This window comes from Dermochelys coriacea, chromosome 20 (genome assembly GCF_009764565.3).
Source record: "Dermochelys coriacea isolate rDerCor1 chromosome 20, rDerCor1.pri.v4, whole genome shotgun sequence".
Lineage (NCBI taxonomy): Eukaryota > Metazoa > Chordata > Testudines > Dermochelyidae > Dermochelys > Dermochelys coriacea.
The window spans coordinates 1,689,724-1,709,075 of NC_050087.2; the positions used below are offsets into that span (position 1 = coordinate 1,689,724).

The 19,352-nt window shown below is 54.3% G+C and overlaps 1 protein-coding gene across 1 annotated transcript; it reads right to left on the bottom strand.

Annotated features, from left to right (window-relative positions):
• Positions 1-2,240: 2,240 nt before the first annotated feature.
• On the bottom strand, positions 2,241-17,616 carry C1QL4 (complement C1q like 4). Its single transcript, XM_038378501.2, has 2 exons — positions 16,513-17,616; positions 2,241-2,714 (listed from the first exon to the last, which is right to left on the bottom strand). The coding sequence occupies exons 1-2, from the start codon at positions 17,065-17,067 to the stop codon at positions 2,535-2,537; spliced, it is 735 nt and encodes a 244-aa protein (XP_038234429.1). The 5' UTR covers positions 17,068-17,616; the 3' UTR covers positions 2,241-2,534.
• Positions 17,617-19,352: the final 1,736 nt, after the last annotated feature.

The window sequence follows — 19,352 nt, forward strand, 5'->3', positions numbered from 1 at the left end:
GCACCCTCCAACCCCCCGCATCCTGGGCGCTGGCTTCTGTTACTGCCCAAAGATCCCGGCTGGCCCCATGCGTGGCAAGGGAGCTGGTGCCCACGGGCAGGGCTGAGACCCAGCATCGTGATCGTCCTTCCCTTCGGGGCTCCAGCTGGAGACGGGATCCTCCTTTGCTTCCTGGCAGCATTGCAGTGTGGCTGTTAACCCGCCACTGTGCCTCACCCCAGAGGTGGCTGCAGATCAGTGGCGGGTGAGTGAGCTCTGTGCCCGACTGCATTGTGGCAACAGAGAAAACCCCTCCAAGTGCGAGTCCAAAACCAGAGTGTTTTAATGGCGGATCAAACACAGAGCCTGGTGATCGGAGACATGGGTTCGAGGGGCCCCTGGCATGAGCGGCCCTGGGCGGGTTAATCACAGCGAAGTGCCCTGGCCCCTGCAACAGAGTGTGTTGATCTGGACAGTTCGAACAGGCCACTGTACAGCTCCCTCCCGCGGCCTGTGGTCGGTGAGCAGTCAGCACGTGGGGCTTGCATGCAGGGGGCAGCGTGCGTGCGTGCGCAGAACTGCAGTGCTGCACCAGTGGGGTACAGCTTCCACCAGGGAGTGACCTCCTGGAGTGTGCAAAGGAGACGGGGAGGGGAGCAGGGGGAGGAGAGCTGAAGACTGGGTGACACTGAAATGGGGGAGTGGCTGGGGTGATGGGGGGGTGAAGGGGAAAGATGGATGGAGTAGGGTGAATTGGAGAAACATACTTGCACGTGTGTGCAAACACCTGCCCATGCACAAATGCACATGCACACTTGCACACACATCCCCCTGCCTATGCATCCATGTGTGCTCACTCAGACATGTGCCTGCAAAGCACCCACGTGATACACACATGCCCTGCCACACTCATGGGGCGGAAAGAGCCAGCCCGGGTCTCTCTGTAGGGGAAGAGCCACGGGGGTGGCTGGGCCTGGCGGGTCGCTGGTGGGTGGGCAAGAGTGGGGCAGCGATCGGGGGTGTTTCTGCAGGTCTGGGAGGATCCGACGGGGGATGCGGGTTGTACATTGGAACAGTTGTGGGGTGCGGAGGGGTTTTGCAGTGATGCTGTGTGTGTGATGGGGGGAATGGCAGTGGGGGGGTGTTGCAGGGGCTCGGCCGTGGCCCGACTCTGACCCAACCACCTTGTTTCGTTGCTCGCTAGGAAGATGCTGGGGCAGAGTCTGGGCATCGCCCTTCTGGCACAGGCTCCCTGCCCCACCCCCACAATACAGCCCCCACCCCCGGCTAGCCATGGGGGCAGAGGGAAGCCCCCCACAGCAGTAAGCAGCTGTGGTGGGGGAGACCCCTGGCCCAGCCAGGCCCATCTCTCTATTACGCCAGAGGGACTCGGATCCTCCCGCTCCCGAAGGCTGGCTGGGATGGGGACTTTTCGTTGGCCCTTAGCCATACAGGGTCTATGACACACGCTTGAGCAGCTCCAATGGCCTCCAGCAGGGGGCAGTGGCGAGATTATATACAGACAGGCACATGTCAGCCAGTCGATAGGACTCGAGACCATCCCTTCAGCAACACCCAATGGGCAACCCCCCGAGTCTATATATAGTAATATCTAGGGCTGCCCCACAACCCTTCATGCAAGAGACTTGTGGGGCTGCAAATGGTGGCAGAGTATAATCCGGGGAGAAGAGACGAGGGGTAGGAGGGGTTCTCCCCACTTTGGGGTCTAGGGGGCCTCTGTACAAGGGTAATGAGCTGTGGGGGGAGCTGGGATGCTCAATTTGTACCCCAATGCTAGGGGGCAGGCAGGCTTCTCTCCTACCCCTGGGGGAGTCTGGCGGGGGGCAGGGGGTAGGATCTGAGCAGAGGAGGAAGCGAGAGCTGTTAGGAATCTGGGGGCTGTTTTCCCAGGTCCCCCTCCTGACATCCACCCAGTTCTGGATGAGGGTCAAGTCATTGGAGATTGAGAGGCTCGGGGCGGGGAGGATTTACTGCCCAGCCTGCCAGTGCCATCCCCTCCCCCCAGGGGGACAGGCGGGAGGGGGCAGGGCCCCTGGGGTGGGAAAGACCAGCTCCTTCAGAACTGCAGCCCCCCACCCCAACGCCACATCCGTGCCTGACCCCTCCCTTCCCAGGGTCCCCCCCTTGGGCCCCACCCAGCAAGGAGATCATTAGCACCTCCCCCCAGCTGATGGTGGGTTTGGGCCCCCACCACAGTCTGATTTATCCCCCCCTCCACAGCTACCCCCCCACGTGTCATCAGGGGCTGGTAAGGTCTGGAGGTGCCAGAGCAGATGCCCTGAGCCCCTAGTTCCCCCTGCACCCCTAGACCCAGCCGCCCACAGTCCCCCCCGGGGGTCTGTCCCAGTTCATTTCCCTGAGCAGAGCCCGGGGCCACGCTGGGGGCACAGACGGGCTCAGTCCGGGGGGGGCCCAGGGCCACGTTGGGGGCACAGACGGGCTCAGTCCGGGGGTCCATGGCCACGCTGGGGGCGCAGACGGGCTCAGTCCGGGGGGGCCATGCTGGGGAGGCCGACCAGCTCAGTCCGGGGGGCTCAGTCCGGGTAGATGATGAAGCCAGAGAAGGTGCTGTATTTGTTGGTGTTCCCCCCGTGCACCTTCCCCCCATCCAGCTTGACGAAAACCTCGTCGCCCACGTCCAGGTGCAGGATGACGCTGTTGCTGGCGTAGTCGTAATTCTGGTCCGCGTCCTGGGCGATGGCGCTGGCCCGCACCTGGGGAGAGATGGGGGGTCGTGTTAGACGTGGGGGGCCGCTGCTGAGCCCCTGCCCTGCTGCCCATAGCACAGCGCCCCATGCAATAGATCATGGGCCCCGATCCTGCACCCGCTCACGCATGGGAGGCCCCTGGTGATCCACCCCTCCCCCACGGCACCGGGGCACCCCCCCAACCACTGGTGGGGGGGAGCAGCGCTGGCCAAAGACATGCCCGGGGTGTGGTTCAGCCCCATGGCAGGGACCCATCCACTCCACTGGCCTCTTGGCCCCGCGGGCCTGGCCTCGGCGTCTCTCCGCCGCAGGGACGGCGCCTGGAAGGGGAGGGGGACCCCTCGGGTCCTCTCGTCCGACCCCAGCCTAGCACTGGCCAGGGGCTGAGAGCTGGGGCTGAACTAACGCGGGGCCCGCCCTGAGTTCAAACCTTCCCGTCCCGGGCTGGGGGGTGAATCGCCCCCACCCTGGGCACTGGGTCTGGGAGTTAATCCCCTCCCCCCAGCACCAGGGCAGCCGTTTCCTTCTCTGCGTTCGCCCCAGCTGCAGCTGCCCCGGCATTGGGCAACTCCAGCCCCCTTGGGAACCTCTGCTGTGGGGGGGCTGGACCCCCCATCTGACTGGCTGCCTTCCCCCCTGCCCCACCCTCTGAGGATGAGCAGCCAATCAGGATGGCTGCTGGAGGCTGGCAGAGCTCTTCCCCCCCACCCCCGCAGGACCCAAGAGGGGCTTTTGGGTTGTGGGGAGGGAGCTGAAAGAGCCCAGCCGATCAAGGTTGCTCTGCTTCCCCCCACTTCTGTGAACAATGGGCCAGTCTGCCCCCCATCCATTTCCTCCCTGTAAGGGGGGGATCCCTGCTCCCCCCCAGGCCTGGGAGAGGGGGGTAAAGACCCCAGCAGCTGCAGGAGCAGAGGTGAGGTTGGGAGGGGGAAGAATTGATGTGGGTGCATAAGTAATTGCTGGGCTGTGGGAGGGGCAGTTGTGGGGCCGTGCGGGGCTGATTTGAATCATTAGGGGTCTGGGGAGAAGCTGGGAGCTCCTGCAGCGCGGGCCGGACTCATCGCCCTGACTGTGCTGGGGAGATCTAGTGCCAGCAATTATCGGCAAAGCTCAACAGACTAAAACCATCCCAGAATCTGGGGTGTGGGGCCAGTCCCACCATTCGTTTGGGATCCTGATGATCGATCGTCAGTATAGTGTTACTATTACTAATTCATCTCTATGTAATCTATACATAGAATTCATACAATTATATTATGAATTGAGAGATCAATTCTTAATTAATAGCATATAGTAATTATATTTATGCAGTATCGTATTACTATATAATACACCATATAGCTACAATTAATATAATCACTCTATTATTATGTAATACTCCATATAACTATCATAGTCTCACTATATTATTGTTGATTATTAATTATGAACTAATTACATAGTGTGTTAAATATAATTAATATAACCACAGCATTATGAAGCTAGATGATCATTAATTGTGTCATACATTCAGACACTAACACAGTCATTGATTGGTGATGGAGGTTGTTGCTAATACGAGTTATTTGTTAGCAAACAGTAGAATTAGCAGCAAGAGAAAGACAGCCTCACCAGCATGGGGATAGACTCAGAACACCCCCTCCTCCGCCCCCCGCCTGGTCACATAAGCCCAGATCTCACATGATCTCCTGACTCCAGGAGCTGGGGCTTTCAGGAACCCACCCTCCAGTCCCAGGAACATCAGCGCTCCCTTCATCTCCCCGTGGGCCAGGTTCTTCAGCCTCGCTTGCTCCCGAATCCAGCTGTCAGAACGATCGCTGTACGGCTGGAGTCGGTGCTAATGATGCGCAGGGGTGTTAGCGATCAGAGGGAACCTCTGCACGGCAATGTGTGTGGATCCTAGGACAGCTCGTGCACGGCAGGACTTGGACCCTACCTGGTTTTGATCAGAGGGTTAAGTCCTGATAACCCTAATGCCGCACTCTCCCGGTGCTTTGCAGCCGTAGCTGAGCAGGGCTACACTGGAGGACGGGGCAGGCCCATGACAGGCCCTGGGATGGGACCCAGGAGATCTGGGCATGTCCCTTGAATCTCTCCGGCCCCATTTACTCAAAGGGGCCTGATCGCAGCCCTGCCACTGTTTGCATGGGGAGCTCTGCGGGCAGGGCCTGTCTCTCACTGACTCCATGCAGCCCCCAGTATGAGGGGTTGTGAGCTCAGCCGGAGCCCATGGAAATAATCGATACGGCTCATGTTCCCATTACTAATGCCATGGGGCCTGATCCTGATCAGCTTTAATCTTGTGCAGCCCTGACTGACACAGATTTACCCGCCGAAATGGTTGCATGAGCCCGGCCTTTCCCACGAAGGTGGGTTTCTAGGGAGGGGCCGGTCTCAGCGCCCTGCTTAAGGATGCGTCGGGCTTTGCTCTCTTTGTTATGTGTGAAGCATGCGGCGGAGCGACAGCCCCGCAACCGCAGCCCGGGTGCGGCAGGGGGAGGGAGGTTCAAGCATTTGCGTGAGTTACAATGAATTTTAAAACAGCTCATTTAAGAAATGGAGCCTTGGGCCTCTGGCCGGGCGGGAGCAAGCTCCGCTCAGCCACTCTAGCCAAAAACAATAAAGATGTGACCTCGTCCACCCGGCCTTGCTAATGTCCAGGGATCGAGCCGGTGACAACCACGCCGCAGAGCCCGAAAACGGCCGGGAGGCAAATCTTGAGTCCAGCCGAGACGACGAGGAAGGTTTTTTTCAAAGAATTCGCTCGGGTCAGTGGTCACTTTTTCCCATTAGGATATTAATAGGAAATATAATTAAGGTCTGTTGATAATTATATTTGATCATTGTCATATTTTCATTATTAATCACTCCCAGTAATAGATTGTACACAATCCTAATACAGCCCGTGAAATGTAAAACAAAACCTAACCAGGGTAGGGAGGAGGGAAGGGCACACGCTAGAGTTTTGCAGATGCTCCCGCGCCTCCTTGGCTCTGATCCTCCAAGGGATTTAGGCACCTAACTCCCACTGGCTTGGTGCTCAGGTGTTTGCAGGATCTGACCCGGGGGGTGGGGGGTTGTAGCTTGTTTGTTCTCTTTGTTGTCACCTTTCCCTGGGGTGCACGTGACCCTCAAATGCATCCCGCCTGGTGCTGCCATGACTAGATACAGAGAGCGAAACTGACGGGGTGTCGTCGGGCGAGAAGCCGGAGGGAGGCTGCTGGGGGATGGTGCAGGCTGGGTGTGGGTTGCTCTGGTGCCAAGCATCCCAGTGCCAAAGGGAACTGGCCTGGGTATGGCCCAGCCCCTGTCCCGTTAACGTGGTTGGGTTGGGGTGCTGTTGAACGAGTGGCTGTGGGCAGGCAGGGGTGACCCTGCTTTAAACCACTGCAGCTACCGTCCCCCCTCTGGTCTCCAGCCGAGACGGAGCCATCCAGGGAATCAGCTCCTTTGCTCGGTCAGAGGTTTCCCTTCCGCCGGGGGCAGCAGGGAACGCTTGGCATCTGCCCTGTGCAGTGCATGGATGGTGCCCTGGCCCCTGCAGCCTGCCCCTCTCTGCGCAGCGGGCCCTGGGCCCCCACTAGTGCCTGCGAGTCACCCCATGCCCTGCCCCCAACCCCAGCCTCCTCGCTTCAGCTGTCCGGGCGTCCCCTGAGCCCCGGCTAGAAAATCTCTGACAATGGGCTGAGGCCTTTCTGCGGATCAAGCTGCCACAGCAGGGGATAAAGCTCTGCTCAGCAGCTGCCTTCATCCCGCAGAAAGGGATCAAACTGCCAGCAGGCAGCTTATGACAGAGCCGTAAACAGGGACCAGCCTCCGCCGGGCAGGGACAGGGCTTTATGGGGTGGATTTAGGTCCCTTTCTCTGAATCCGTCTCTGCCTCAATTCCTCTGCTCCCCCCACGGGCTGCCTCTCAGTCACCAGTCCAAATGCTGCGCAGGAGGTGGGCCACGGAGCAGCCCTCTGTGAACCGAGCCAGGCTTGGGTGGGTCCTGCCACCATGGCAAGCCCAGGTCCTTGCTTAACATCCAGGAATTTAGCCTCACAAGTGCAGCTCGTTTTACAACTGGGGAAACTGAGGCATAGAGCAGGCACAGTGACCTGCTCAAGGACACAGAGCCAATCAGTGGCAGATCTGCTGTGTCCCCCAGAGCTCTCCTTTTCCCACGTCGGGGTAGGCTGGGGTGCAGGGAAGGGCCTGTGGAAAGTTCACCCTGCTGCTGTCCTGTCTCAGAGGGGTCAGCCTCTGGGTCGCTCAATGAGGCCCCAGTGTGAAATTCACTAAAACTCCCTGGAAACCCCAAACCTGGCGTCTTTCTCCCCACCCCTGCCTCTGAAGAATTGAAAATAAAACAGCCAGGACCCATGGAAGTGTCGCGGAGATGAGCAATTAACAGCCTGCTGCTCCTCCCGCTGAGCTCTCCACATTAAAACTGCATGGAGGGGATTGATTTCTTCTTGTTTCGCTGGAATTTCTCCACCCCGCCTGTGGGTCCCTGGCATGTGGCCTCACATGGAGCTCAACAGACAAGGTTTCGTGCAAACACACTGGCTCCTGCACCCCTCCCATGCAGAATAATACAATGTCCTTCTGCACCTCCCTTCACCTACAACCACACACCCAATAACACAACACACGCACTCTGGCCCCCAGGGAGAGAGACCTGCATAACCATACACACGCAGAGAATAACACTACACCCCCACAGTCACACAAATGCTGACATGCTGAACAACACACATTTTTACACCCAGCTAGTAGCATCATTACCGGCGGAAGGAAGAAGCTAGTAACACAATTCCAGACACCCCCATAAATCCACAGATGTTTACGCTTCGCCAGACCCACACAAAGTCATTGCGCGGCCTGACATAGACCTGGGGAAATAACTGACTTTTTTGGTTTGGCGGCAAAAAAAAAAAAAAATCCGAAAAATAAATTTGTTTCAGGTTGAATATTTAGTTTAGTTTTGGGTGTTTTTTTAACCTTTTTATTTTTAGTTAAATCCAGCAAAATTTCAAAATACCTCGGTTTGGAAACAAAACATCAAACTGTTTTGTTTTGAAAATGTCAAAGCGAAAAACTGTTTGTTTGACTGTTTAGAAATTTTTCGCCCCCTTTTTGGGGAAGGGCAAAATTATTTGCTGAGTTTGTCGGGAAATTGCATTTTTCGGTAATTAAACTCTTTGCCTTCGGCGAAGTTCGACAGCATGTCTCAGACGTCTGTCGATAATGGGATAACTTACAAATGCCGCAAGTTTTGAGCCAGTCCAAGATTTCAGGGGCTATTCCAGGCATTGGTGAGCAGAACCCTAGTCATTTTGGGCAAAACGGGGAAACGGGAAAACCCCTTTCTGCTAAAATCCGCCTCCCACCCCCCAAGTGCCCGTTTGGTGCCACACGTCTCTCGAGCGCCCCATCTCCTGCCTACACCTGTCACAGCCAGCAGTTTCAAATGTCACTGTCACTGGAGGGGTCCAGAGTGTGACCTAGTGACCGGAGTATTGGGCTGGGACTCAGGAAACCTGATTTCTGTTCCTGGCTCTGTCACTGGCCTGCTGGGTAACCGTCACAAGTCATGCCATCTGGTGCCTCAGTTTCCCCAACTGTATAATGACACTGACCTTTGTAAAGCACTTTGAGTGCTCCTGCTGGAAAGAACGAGAGGAGAGCTGGGTGTTCTTAGTATTAATACATAAGCAACAAGAGTGGGTGACCCTCTTACACACCTGGCCACACACACATGGAATAACACCAATGTAGAGACACAAGACTAATGCACGTGCTCCCACCCCATCTAATACACAAACAGAGGCGCCTCTGGCTGGCTGGGAGCTGACACTTTCCTCTTTCTCGTGCTGAGATTCAGTTGCGAGAACCCAAGAAAGGAGCAGACTGGAGTGTGGGGAAGCTTGTTCTTGGGGGGGTCATTGGGTCAGCTGGGAGTTGGGGAGCTATTTCTCATTCTGCGCTGCTGGGTTTATGTGGCTAAAGCCTCTCTCCCCCCCAAAGAGGCAATTTTAATGAATTACCCTGCAGCTAAAGCTGGGCTATATAATTATCCCCATTGCACAGATGGAGAAACTGAGGCACAGAGCTGGGAAGGGACTGGCAGAGCCAGGAATAGAAGGCAGACGTCCTGGCTCCAACTCCCCAATTCTAACCTGCAGGCTCCACCCAGCCCAGCTCCCTGTGCTGGGAGCCCATCAGATCTCGCATGCCGCAGGGCCGGACCGGGTCAGGATGTGGACAGGAGACCTCCACGGCCCAGGCCTTGGTTCCACAAGAGATGCTCTGACCCCTGGGCCAGCGCCGACCCCCACCGCCCCAGCGTGGTGCTAGGGGGTGCTGTGCTGCAGGAACTAGCGTCATTCCTCCGGCCCAGGCACTGGCTGGCAGAGCTGGGGCTGTAACCCCGGAGTGCTGGGGTCATTGCAGCTTGGTAAATTGCTGCTTGCCTCCCTAAACCCCCTTGGTCGCTCCGCCACTGGTGCCTGATGCGACGGTTTTCATGTCAGGGATGCCCAGACGCTGCGATGGTGCCGAGGGATCCAGCACCCCCTGGGCAGAGGGAGGATTAGAGATTCTTTCTGGGGCTCAGCACCGGCAAATCTACCGCTCAGCGTCTCACACTGAGCGCCCCAAGATGGAGGCACCTGAATCGAGGGGGTTGGTGATCGGCTGAAATGCCATGTTACTTGTTGTGGCGTGTGCAAATATAGCCCCTTGTTCTGCTTTTCACACACTCACCTAGTTATCCGTGAAGTGAGCTGCTAGGGTCAGGCCTGCAATCACCCGTAGCCCCTTTCCTCCCAAAGCCCTTTGCAGACCTATATAGAGATAAAACTGTTCAGCCGGCACTGATCTGCAGCTGCCTCGAGGGTGGGCGTAGCAGCTCTTTAACAGTGACAAGCAGCATGCATAGGGAGCGCTTGCCCCCACTGAAATGCAGCCACCTCTGGGGTGGAGCACGGCAGATGTTTAAGACTGCCTGATAGTTTAGGACAGGCTGTGAACAAGGACTTGTCCCCTTGCAACCACAAAGGTGTTTTAGGGAGGCAGACTGGGGTGGGGCTGTCTTTACGGGGATGAGCGCCTCCTGCTGACTCACCCGGCTTTCCCCTCGCGGTCAGCCGTCCCGCTAGTGAGCCGGCTAAGCTTGGCTGAGCTGACAGGATCACAGCCGAGCTGGCAGGGCGGCCGCCTTGGAGGGGTTTCTGACAGTGTGTCTGTGAGCGGCGCAGTGGGGGGATGTATATGTGCTTTTAAAATTCCGCTGGAGAGAAGTCGAGAGGAATTGCTGCCTGTTGATGAACTGACTGTAATTCCTCTAGTGTTTTCTCACCTACCCGGAGTGAGGAATGCAGCTTCGAAGCGCTCCTGGGGCAGATTCCAATTAGAGGCAGGTTTCAGAGTAGCAGTCTCTAAGGTGCCACAAGTACTCCTTTTCTTTTTGCAATTAGAGGCAGAAACTCTCGCAGGGGGGGAGGGAGGGGGAAATATCTACTGTAGCTTCATGTCTTCTGCAAAAGTAGAAGGATCTTTCCTTTATTTCAGGACTCTGATCTGAGCGGCTTTGCCAGACCAGAGCCAGCCCCAAGTTCGTTGAACCCAGTGTCCCGGCTCTGACTGTGGCTGGCACCATGTGGTGGACGAAGGGGTGAGATGGGAGACCCCTGCCACAGCAGACGGAAGGTAATTGGCCCCCAGGAAGGTCTCTTCTTGATCCCGCATCGCTAGAGACTGACTTAAATCCGGTGCAGGACATTTGCTCTCAGTGCAGGGGTTAGGAGTCAGGACTCCTGGGTCTTACTCTTTGCTCTGGTGGGGAGTGGAGTCTAGTGGTTAGAGCTGAGCAACGACCTTGCCAGAGGCTCAATATGCGACCTTAGACAAGTCACCTCCCGCCCCCCGGCCCGTGTCTCTTCTTCCTCCTGTGTAAATTCAGGCCAATGCTACCGAGCGTGCCTGGTAAGGAGCTGGGTTGTTGTTCAGGGCTGCTTTAAACGTGCCCTGCACCCCCCGCCCATGGGGAGCCAGACGCTTCGGTCCTGGGGCCTCCCCCGGGCCGGCGGCATTGCTGCAAGCGGAGTGGTTTGTTGCTGTGAGTTTCTCGCTGGCGGAGTGCACTTGATTGACAGCTGCAGAGAGCTGTGCCTATTTACTCTCCCCCAGGGACAGCTGTGCGTGCAGCCAGCACCCCTGCCCTCGAGAGACCCACGCAAGGGGCAGGACCGGGGTCAAATCTCCACGGCCCATTTAATCCTTGGCCTCTCGTTGCAGCTGCCAATTAGCACCGGCCTGGACGGCTGTCTCCCTTCCTAGGGGCTCAGCTGAGGCCCCACAAACTCATCTCCATACCTGTCAGACAGGGACCAGGTGGGAGCTGGCGCCCATGGGGCGGCCGGCTCCGTGTCCTGCTCCCTCCCAATGTGACATCTCAGAGTTGGCTCGTAATTACTTTGAAATCTCACTCCTTCAAACTGTCACCGCTCAGCAGCACCAGGCTCTGGGATCTGAGACACGCTGGGCCAAACGGCTGTCACTTGGGGAGCTGGCGGAGGAGATGTGGAAACTGGGGCCCGGGCTCCGATTTCTAGTCTGGTCGGCTCAGGAAGATAGAGCCTGGCTGATCAACTGGGGCTTGCTCCAGGATCCTCCCCGAGCCCAGATTCCCTCCCCAAACCTGACCCTGCCATGACAAGGTGGCTTCTCGAACCTGCGGGTGTGTGTTTCTGTGCGTGTGTTTGTGTCTAGCAACTTCAAACAATTTCTGGCATGGTACGATTGCCTCTGAAATCCACCAGTCTCCCACTCCTGGGGCACACTGACCCATCCTGCGTGTTCATAATCCGTGAAACAGTGCGATGAAAATAGTGGGTTCCGGTGGGGGCGGGGGATTGGAAAGGAAGAGTTTCTTCTGGCTTTTCAGGGGGAAGGGAGATCGTGTCTTGCTGGCGGGGGGTGAAGGAATTCTAGCTGGTAAGAGCCCGTGGTCTCCCTGGGCCTGATCCTGTGAGATGTGGCACTGGGCAGCGGGGAATGATGGAAGGCAATGGATACAAACATTTTATGGTGAGTCTCTCTAAGGGCCCATCAGCACCCAAATCTGACTGCCTGTGGGCAGATTTACAACAGCTGCCCGCCGCTGTCTTGCCAATAGGACATAAATACCACCAAGGCTTTAATTCCCTGTTAAAATAAGCTACATAAATAAAAAGTACAGAGGGCCTTTATTAGACCTAGATGGAAAGGCCGGGTGGGGTGTCTGTGAGGGAGGGAACGTCTCCTGTCTGATCTTGTTTGACAGGAGAGTGTTTTGGTATTAAAAATAAAATTAAAAAAAACCCAACCCACTGACAAATTGACTGCAAACAGGTCCCCGGAGACTTGTGGAATGAACCGATCTCACCAGCAGTGATGTCTGTTTCTAGCCCTCCTGATATTTATTATTTAATAACCAGGCGATTCTTCCTGTTTGCAAGCGGAGGGAGAGAGGAGGGTGTCCCAAGGTGTGACTGCCCCATAGATACATCCAAAGCATCCCTATTAATCTCTCTCTCTCAAAAAAAAATCAACCTGACCTTTGGGGCCGTTTTCCAATCATTGCTATTCAGGCCCTCTGCTTTTATTCTAAAATAGGAATAAACCAGCCAGACCTACAATGATCCCAGATTTCCAAGCTGTAATATAAAGGTGGGAGCTAGGGTGGTTTTTTTAATATATTACAGGCCAGACCCTCAGCTGGTGTAAATCAGCACTGAAGTTGACAGAACCATGTCAGTTTACACCAGCTACAATTCTGGCCCCTGGAGATGATCAAAATTTATTATCAATAGCGTTTGATTTAGCCGAGGTGCTGTCCAAACAGCCCCGAATAACGAACTGATCCTCTGGCAGGGAGACAGAAGAGTGATATTAACGGCCAGGTTCTTTTGCTGATTGAAGGGGAGAGGGTGAGTCAAATGGGAACACCAGACTCATTTTAGGTGGTAGCTGGCAAGAAAGCCAGTCCCAGCACCCAAGTACAGACCTCGCTGCTGTGACGTGGGACAGGAAAGCCTGCAGGTGACAGGAGAGAAATTGACACAGGCAAAGAACTGTACGGCCCCCCAGGCTACGTTGGTGCAGCAGCATTGGGCCTTGTTCTCTGTTGCCTGGCACCTTGCGCCCGGGTTTACACCAATGCACTGTGGGTGTGAAAAGTTTCAATTCTGGCTGCATTTGGCCTGGATGTAAAGGATCGCACACGGTGACGGAGGCCCAGGGGCTTCAGTCGGCACCAGCTCAGGATTGGGCCCCGCGGCGTGAGCGTAGATATGAAAAGGACTCGCTGATATAGAAAACAGTGGGGTTTGGGCGTTAGCGCCTACTAATCCCACGGCCAAAGCATTTGCTAAGACGCTTGGCGATCAAATGTAAATATGTCTATTGATTCGCTCAAGAGACACAACAGACGGCTTCTCCGAGGGGCTGCTTTCATTAGTTCAGGCAGCTGGTGGGAGGTGAGGCGGATGCATTTAAAGTTTGAGATCAATTGGCTTATTTATCTTTAATAAATGGAGGGTGTCCAGGTCGAGCTTTTAAACGGTTACATTTTCGCTCCACTGTCACGTTATTTTCTTTATTGAGAAAAGAAAAGAAAAGAACAGAATCACCTGATACTAAATATCTTAATCCCGGCCTTCGCATGGTTCTCTGGGCACGTGAACATCAACCCCATAAAATAGGAAATAAACAATATTTCTCAGGGCATTTTTGAAAAAAGCAGGAGGCGGACTTGTGGCACCTTAGAGATTAACAAATTTATTTGGGCATAAGCTTTCGTGGGCTAGAACCCACTTCATCAGATGCATGCAATGGAAAATACAATAGGAAGATAACTGTATTTTCACTCCAAGCATCCAATGAAGTGGGTTCTAGCCCACGAAAGCTTATGCCCAAATAAATTTGCTAGTCTCTAAGGTGCCACAAGGACTTGTTCTTTTTGCAGATACAGACTAACACAGCTACCCTTCTGAAACAGGGCATTTTTGTTTGTTTCTGGGCCTGGTTCTATGCAGTAGATTTTAAAGCATCCGACCCCGCTTTGGAGCAGATGCTAATAAAGCATGTGGAGGTGAGGAGAAGATTTGATATGAGTTTATTGACGGTGGAATAGGAGAGGAAGGGAGAAAAAGACAAATGATTCTCCAGGGATGAAAAATCTCAGGTTTTTATCCCCCCTGTTGGGGAGACCTGGGAGGATTTTAGAGGAAATTTTGAGAGTATAAATCTGTCAACATGGTGAGTGTGTATCTATCGATATTGACTATATCTCTATAGAAACACACTCTGTAAACATATGCAATATTGTAAATCTACATGCATAACAGTATTTAGTGCTATAGAGACACTTTGAAATGCATATAAACTATTAAACATTATGTGCACATAGATTTACTATTCAGCTATACGTACAAAGTATTATGTATAATACAGTCTGTGCAATATATATGTACATAAAATGTTTGTTTATAATTACGTATATACACACCACTAAACTATTAAATATGATATTTACATTCTGTAAAGTATTTATATTATAGACACTGAAATGTAGCTATAATACACACTCACACACACAGACAGTAGGTTTGTATGTATAATATCCTGTACAGGGCGCACAGAATCATATTTTAACAGCATATATTGGACTATAGACTATTCTATATAAATTGTTAAACATCTGATGTACATTACATATTATACAAACACACTCTGAATGTATAGTTAATAAATATCACCGCTAGACGTATAGATTCACCTATGCACTCTCAGTATATTATAACATATATTAAACATGCAAGCAGCCATATGTAATACACACACACACACGTAATAACTGCTTACGCTTCTATAACATCTCTCCTCTTGAAAGATCAATGAATGTTCAGATACTTCTCATCTTATTTTATTTTTTGGCTCAATACAGAGCACATTTTGAAAACCCATCTCCGGTATTCTGATTCCTCTAAATCTGAAAAAATGTAACAACTTCTCTCCCACATCATAACCCCCCACTTTTGGTTAAACTTTACAAACCCATCTCTCTGTGTTCTGAAGGAGTGTGTGTGTGTGTGTGTATTTGTGTATTGCTTTGATTGTTGCGTGTATGTTATTTTTTGCTATTTTTGGGGTAGGAAGGAAATCTATTTTTCTTCTAACAATTACTGCAATAACGCCCTGACTTTGATAACACAATATTTTACAAATAAAATAGCCCATGGCTATCTTAAAAATAAATGCCTCTCGGATTCCAGATGCTCCGATGTTTGCTTTCATTTTTTAAAGGAATTGGTAACCCTTGCGCCTCCATATTCTGAAGGTCTGAATAGAACTAAATAGCTTTGCCTGGACGTTCTTGTTCTCTGTATTTTACTTTAGGAATAATACAAACAAATCGGTCGGATCCCAAGCCAAGGTGTCTGGTATGAGGAGTTGGCGACTAATCCTAACCCAACACTGGGTCACAAACCTAAAGGGACTTTCTTGAACCCAAGGGTTCCCAGCAAAATTAATCTAGTTTGCATTTCAATTTTTTTAACTCTTTATTTTTTTCTTTAAAAAAGAACCTATCTATCTATCCCCATACACCCCATCTATCTATCTATCTATCTATCTATCTATCTATCTATCTATCTATCTATCCTCATACACTCCCCATAAATCCCCTCTATCTATCTATCCCCACACCCCCATCTATCTATCTATCTATCTATCTATCTATCTATCTATCTATCTATCTATCTATCTATCCCCATACACCCCCACTCCATAAATCCCCTCTATCTATCCTCACACCCCCCCTTATCTATCTATCTATCTATCTATCTATCTATCTCTCTATCCCCATACACCTCCCCTCTATCTATCTGTCTATCTAAAATATATTTATACAATTTAAAACCCGCTGCACAGTCAGCATTATCTAAACAATACCCCGAGCATTGCTGTACATAAATGTTATTATTACCAATGTTAATAATGAAATACCATTATGAATAGAAGGATTATAGCCCAGGGCATGTAAAGGGGTCATTTCTATTGGTACACATAGGAAGTCGCTGGATTTTAGAACGTGCCCTGTTTGTAGGGGTCTAGGCAGCCCTTCCCACATGGGGCTTATGGACCGATGGTCTGAGGAATCAGACCCTGGCTGCTGCCCTTCCCCTCCCCAAAGCTCTGAATCCAACACACACACACAGCTCTGGCAAGGCTGGGCACAGGTGAGAGGGCAGGTGTGCACACTGGCAGGGTGGAGCCGGGGAGCATATGCTTGGAGGTAGATTTGGCTGATTTGCAGGTAAAGCTACTGTCTTTCATAGGTGGGTTGGCAGGAGCTGGGACCTGCAGGTGAGGTGAGAGGAGCCAATGGGAGTTGCAGGTGGAGTGGGCGGAGCCAGTGGGGAGAGGAGTGGGGTTGCAGGTGATGTGGGTGGAACCAATGGGGGAGTGGATCTGGGCTGGGTGGAGCCAATGGGGAGAGGGGTGGCTAGCAGGTGAGGGGGAGGAGCCAGTGGACTGGGCAGAACCAGTGGGGAGAAGGGCAGGTTGCAGGTGAGGTGGGCAGGGCCCGTGGGGAGAGGGGCTGGGTGCAGGTGAGGTGGGAGGAGCCAGTGGGGGAAGGGCAGGTTGCAGGTGAGTTTGGCGGGGCCCATGGGGAGGGGGCAGGTTCCAGGTGAGGTGGGAGGAGCCAGTGGGGGAGGGGCGGGTTCCAGGTGAGGTGGAGGCCGCAGACCGGGGGTGGGGGGGTTCTCCTACCTGCCCGTTCTTCATGAGGTCGGCCCACATGCTGGTCCCGTCCCCGCCGCGCATCAGCACATGGTAGGTGAAGAAGTAGATGCCGGGCAGGGGGCAGGTGAACTTCCCACGGGTCGGCTCGTAGTAGTTCCCCACGTTGGTCACCACGTCGTCGAAGCGCAGCACCTCGTAGCCCTCGTGGGGCTTCCGGAGCCCAGCGTAGAAGGCGATCCGGGGGCTGTAGAGCGATGGGATGTAGCCCCCTGGCCCTGGCCCTGGTGGCCCCGGCCTGCCCGGCTCTCCAGCTGGACCACGCGGCCCTGGCGGCCCTGGGGGGCCTGGGGGCCCTCGGATCCCAGACTTGCCCCTCCTCCCTTGGTCCCCTTTGCCCCCCGGCAGGAACGGGGATGGGGAGATGACGGCCAGCTCCGGACTGGCTTCGGCAGAGGCCGCCCCGTGAGTCTGGGGCGTGTGGGGGTCACAGACCATGTGGCAGCTGCCCAGCATTTCGTACGGCGAGGTAGCCTTGGAGCGGTGCACCAGCAGCGGGATGGCCACCAGCAGCACCAGCACCATGGCCACCCCGATGGCCGCCCCGATCACCCTCTTCTTGCGGCTCAACCTGGACGTGGCCAGGGCTAGGAAGTCGTCTTCGCTTTTAGATGTAATGGTGGAAGCTTCTCAAGAGACGGGGCCCAGGGGGGCTGGATCCGGAACCCCCCAAAGAGTCAGTGGAGGAGAGACGGCCCCGGCACGGCGCCCACGGAGCTGACTTGTGGTGCCCCCGGGCTCGCTCCGTTCTGCAGCCGGCCTCCGCACTTGTTGACTTGGCTCCGGGGGACGGGAAAGTTCCCACCAAGTTGCCCAGGAGCGAGGCACCAGCGTTCTCTGCCTCCCGCTCTACCTCTCCCCACCACGCCAGAGACACTCTCCCCTTGCCAGGAGACGCTCCGGCTTGCTCGCACTTCACTGGACGCAGCGGCAGCAGCAGTGGGAGCGGGAGCAGGCGGGGGGGTCGGAGATAGCTGGGAGGAGTGTGAGTGTGGAGATAGATACTGAGATATTTTGTCTTCCCCTCTTGTCTTCTTGAGAACCCAGCTGGTGAGCGTGGCAGCTCCAGGCTTCTCCTCGTGCCAGATCATATGGGCATCATCTCTGTGCAGCAAGACACTAGCGGGAAGGGATCCCAATCTCTGGTCCTCCCCCCACCCCTTCGCCTCCCTGGCACCCCCCACCCCAAGCTCTCCCGGCGCTCAGCTGGGAGGGAGCGAGAAGGCAGGTCTGAGCGGCGGGAGAGGCCGAAAGTCGCTCGAAGACAAGCAGAGCCACCTCGGGGGCCCAGCGACAGAGGCACGGAGCCGAGGCTCAGCACAAGCCCCGGATGCCTGGAGCTGTGGAGTGTCGGATCCCATCCAGAGCAGCCTGGCTCCCTGGGCATTTGCAGGAGCGAGAGGCAGGCTGGCAGGGCCGGGGGTCCGAGGGCATCGTCCCCAAGTGCTGCTGGGGAGGAGACGCGGCCCACGCATGGAAACATCACGTCTCTTCCGATAAGACGCGGAGCCAGCGGATGGGTGACCCCTCCGTGCGCGTGCTGCTTGGCCCCATTGGGCCCTGGTGTTATCCTGGTTCCTATTACTGCTATTTAAACCCCCACCCCCATTCTGGGCTGCTAATCCTGCCACTCCAGCCCCCCTCAGCTGGAGTCATGTTTAAGGCTGCGTTTTATATGCTGGGTTTGTATCATTCCCCTGTGCAATTAAAGCGCTTTACCTTGGAGCCTCCCCTGCCTCTCTCTGCAGAGACTGATTAACAGTTGACAGATCGGCTACAGGGGCTGCAAAGCATCACAGTCATTAATTAATCAATTACACCCCCCCACCCCGTCCAGGGATCCTAACGCTCAATCTTGCAAGATGCCGTAGCCGGCGTGAGGGGCAGGGAGGCGCACGCGTGTGTGTAAACTAACCTACACTTGCAGAGGAGCCAGACGGGTATGTTTATACCACACATCCATAGACATGAGGGATGCAGGGATGTGACACCAGTGGCCATGCTCCTGGTCTCATCTGGCAGTGGGGTGCAGCTCTGGCTCCTCCAGAGCAGCGGCTCCAAGGTGCAGAGGCCGGAGCCCCCCGTGACATGCACAACTCAGCTCAGCCTGGCCTAGCCCATAATTCCCCCATCGCTGAGCTAGGGCATGGCTTTCTCGCTCTGCAGGACTGTCAATGATACAGCCTCACCTCCTAGCCAGAGCTTTGTCCTCTAGCTACCCGAGCTAGCGCTGGCTTTCAACGTGACCAGCGATTCTGGGGGTGTTCATATTTATGTACCCAACTCATCATGCCTTCAAGAGGCCTGTTTCTCAGAGTAGGAGACACTGAGCCTCAGCCGAGCACCCCAAAATCAAAGCTCCTAGAACTCGCTGGTTCCTTCTGGAAACCGTGGCCAAAATGTGCATGTGCGTATGTGTGAGTGTGAGTATAAATCTATTTAACATACACACTCCTCTTTGCAGGGTAGGTATTTATAGATGGGTTAATTAGATACACACTATAAATAGGTGGTATGTTGCTATTGCTACGTCTGTTGAATAGACAAATACACAATGTGTGTGTCAGTTTTGTGGGGGTCTGAGGCTATTTGGGGAGTGCGAGGTGACTGGGGTGGGTAATATGCAGAGGGACAGCCGAAGAGCAATACGACTGTATGGTTAGGAGGGTACAAAAATTATGTATATCGACAGATCGAGCTCTGCATGTGTATCGGGGTATGTGCGTGCGTGAGAGAGAGACAGCTGGTCACCTGGCCAGCCCTCTGTCAGGATATAACTACTCGGCTAGCTGGATGGCGAACTGTCCCAT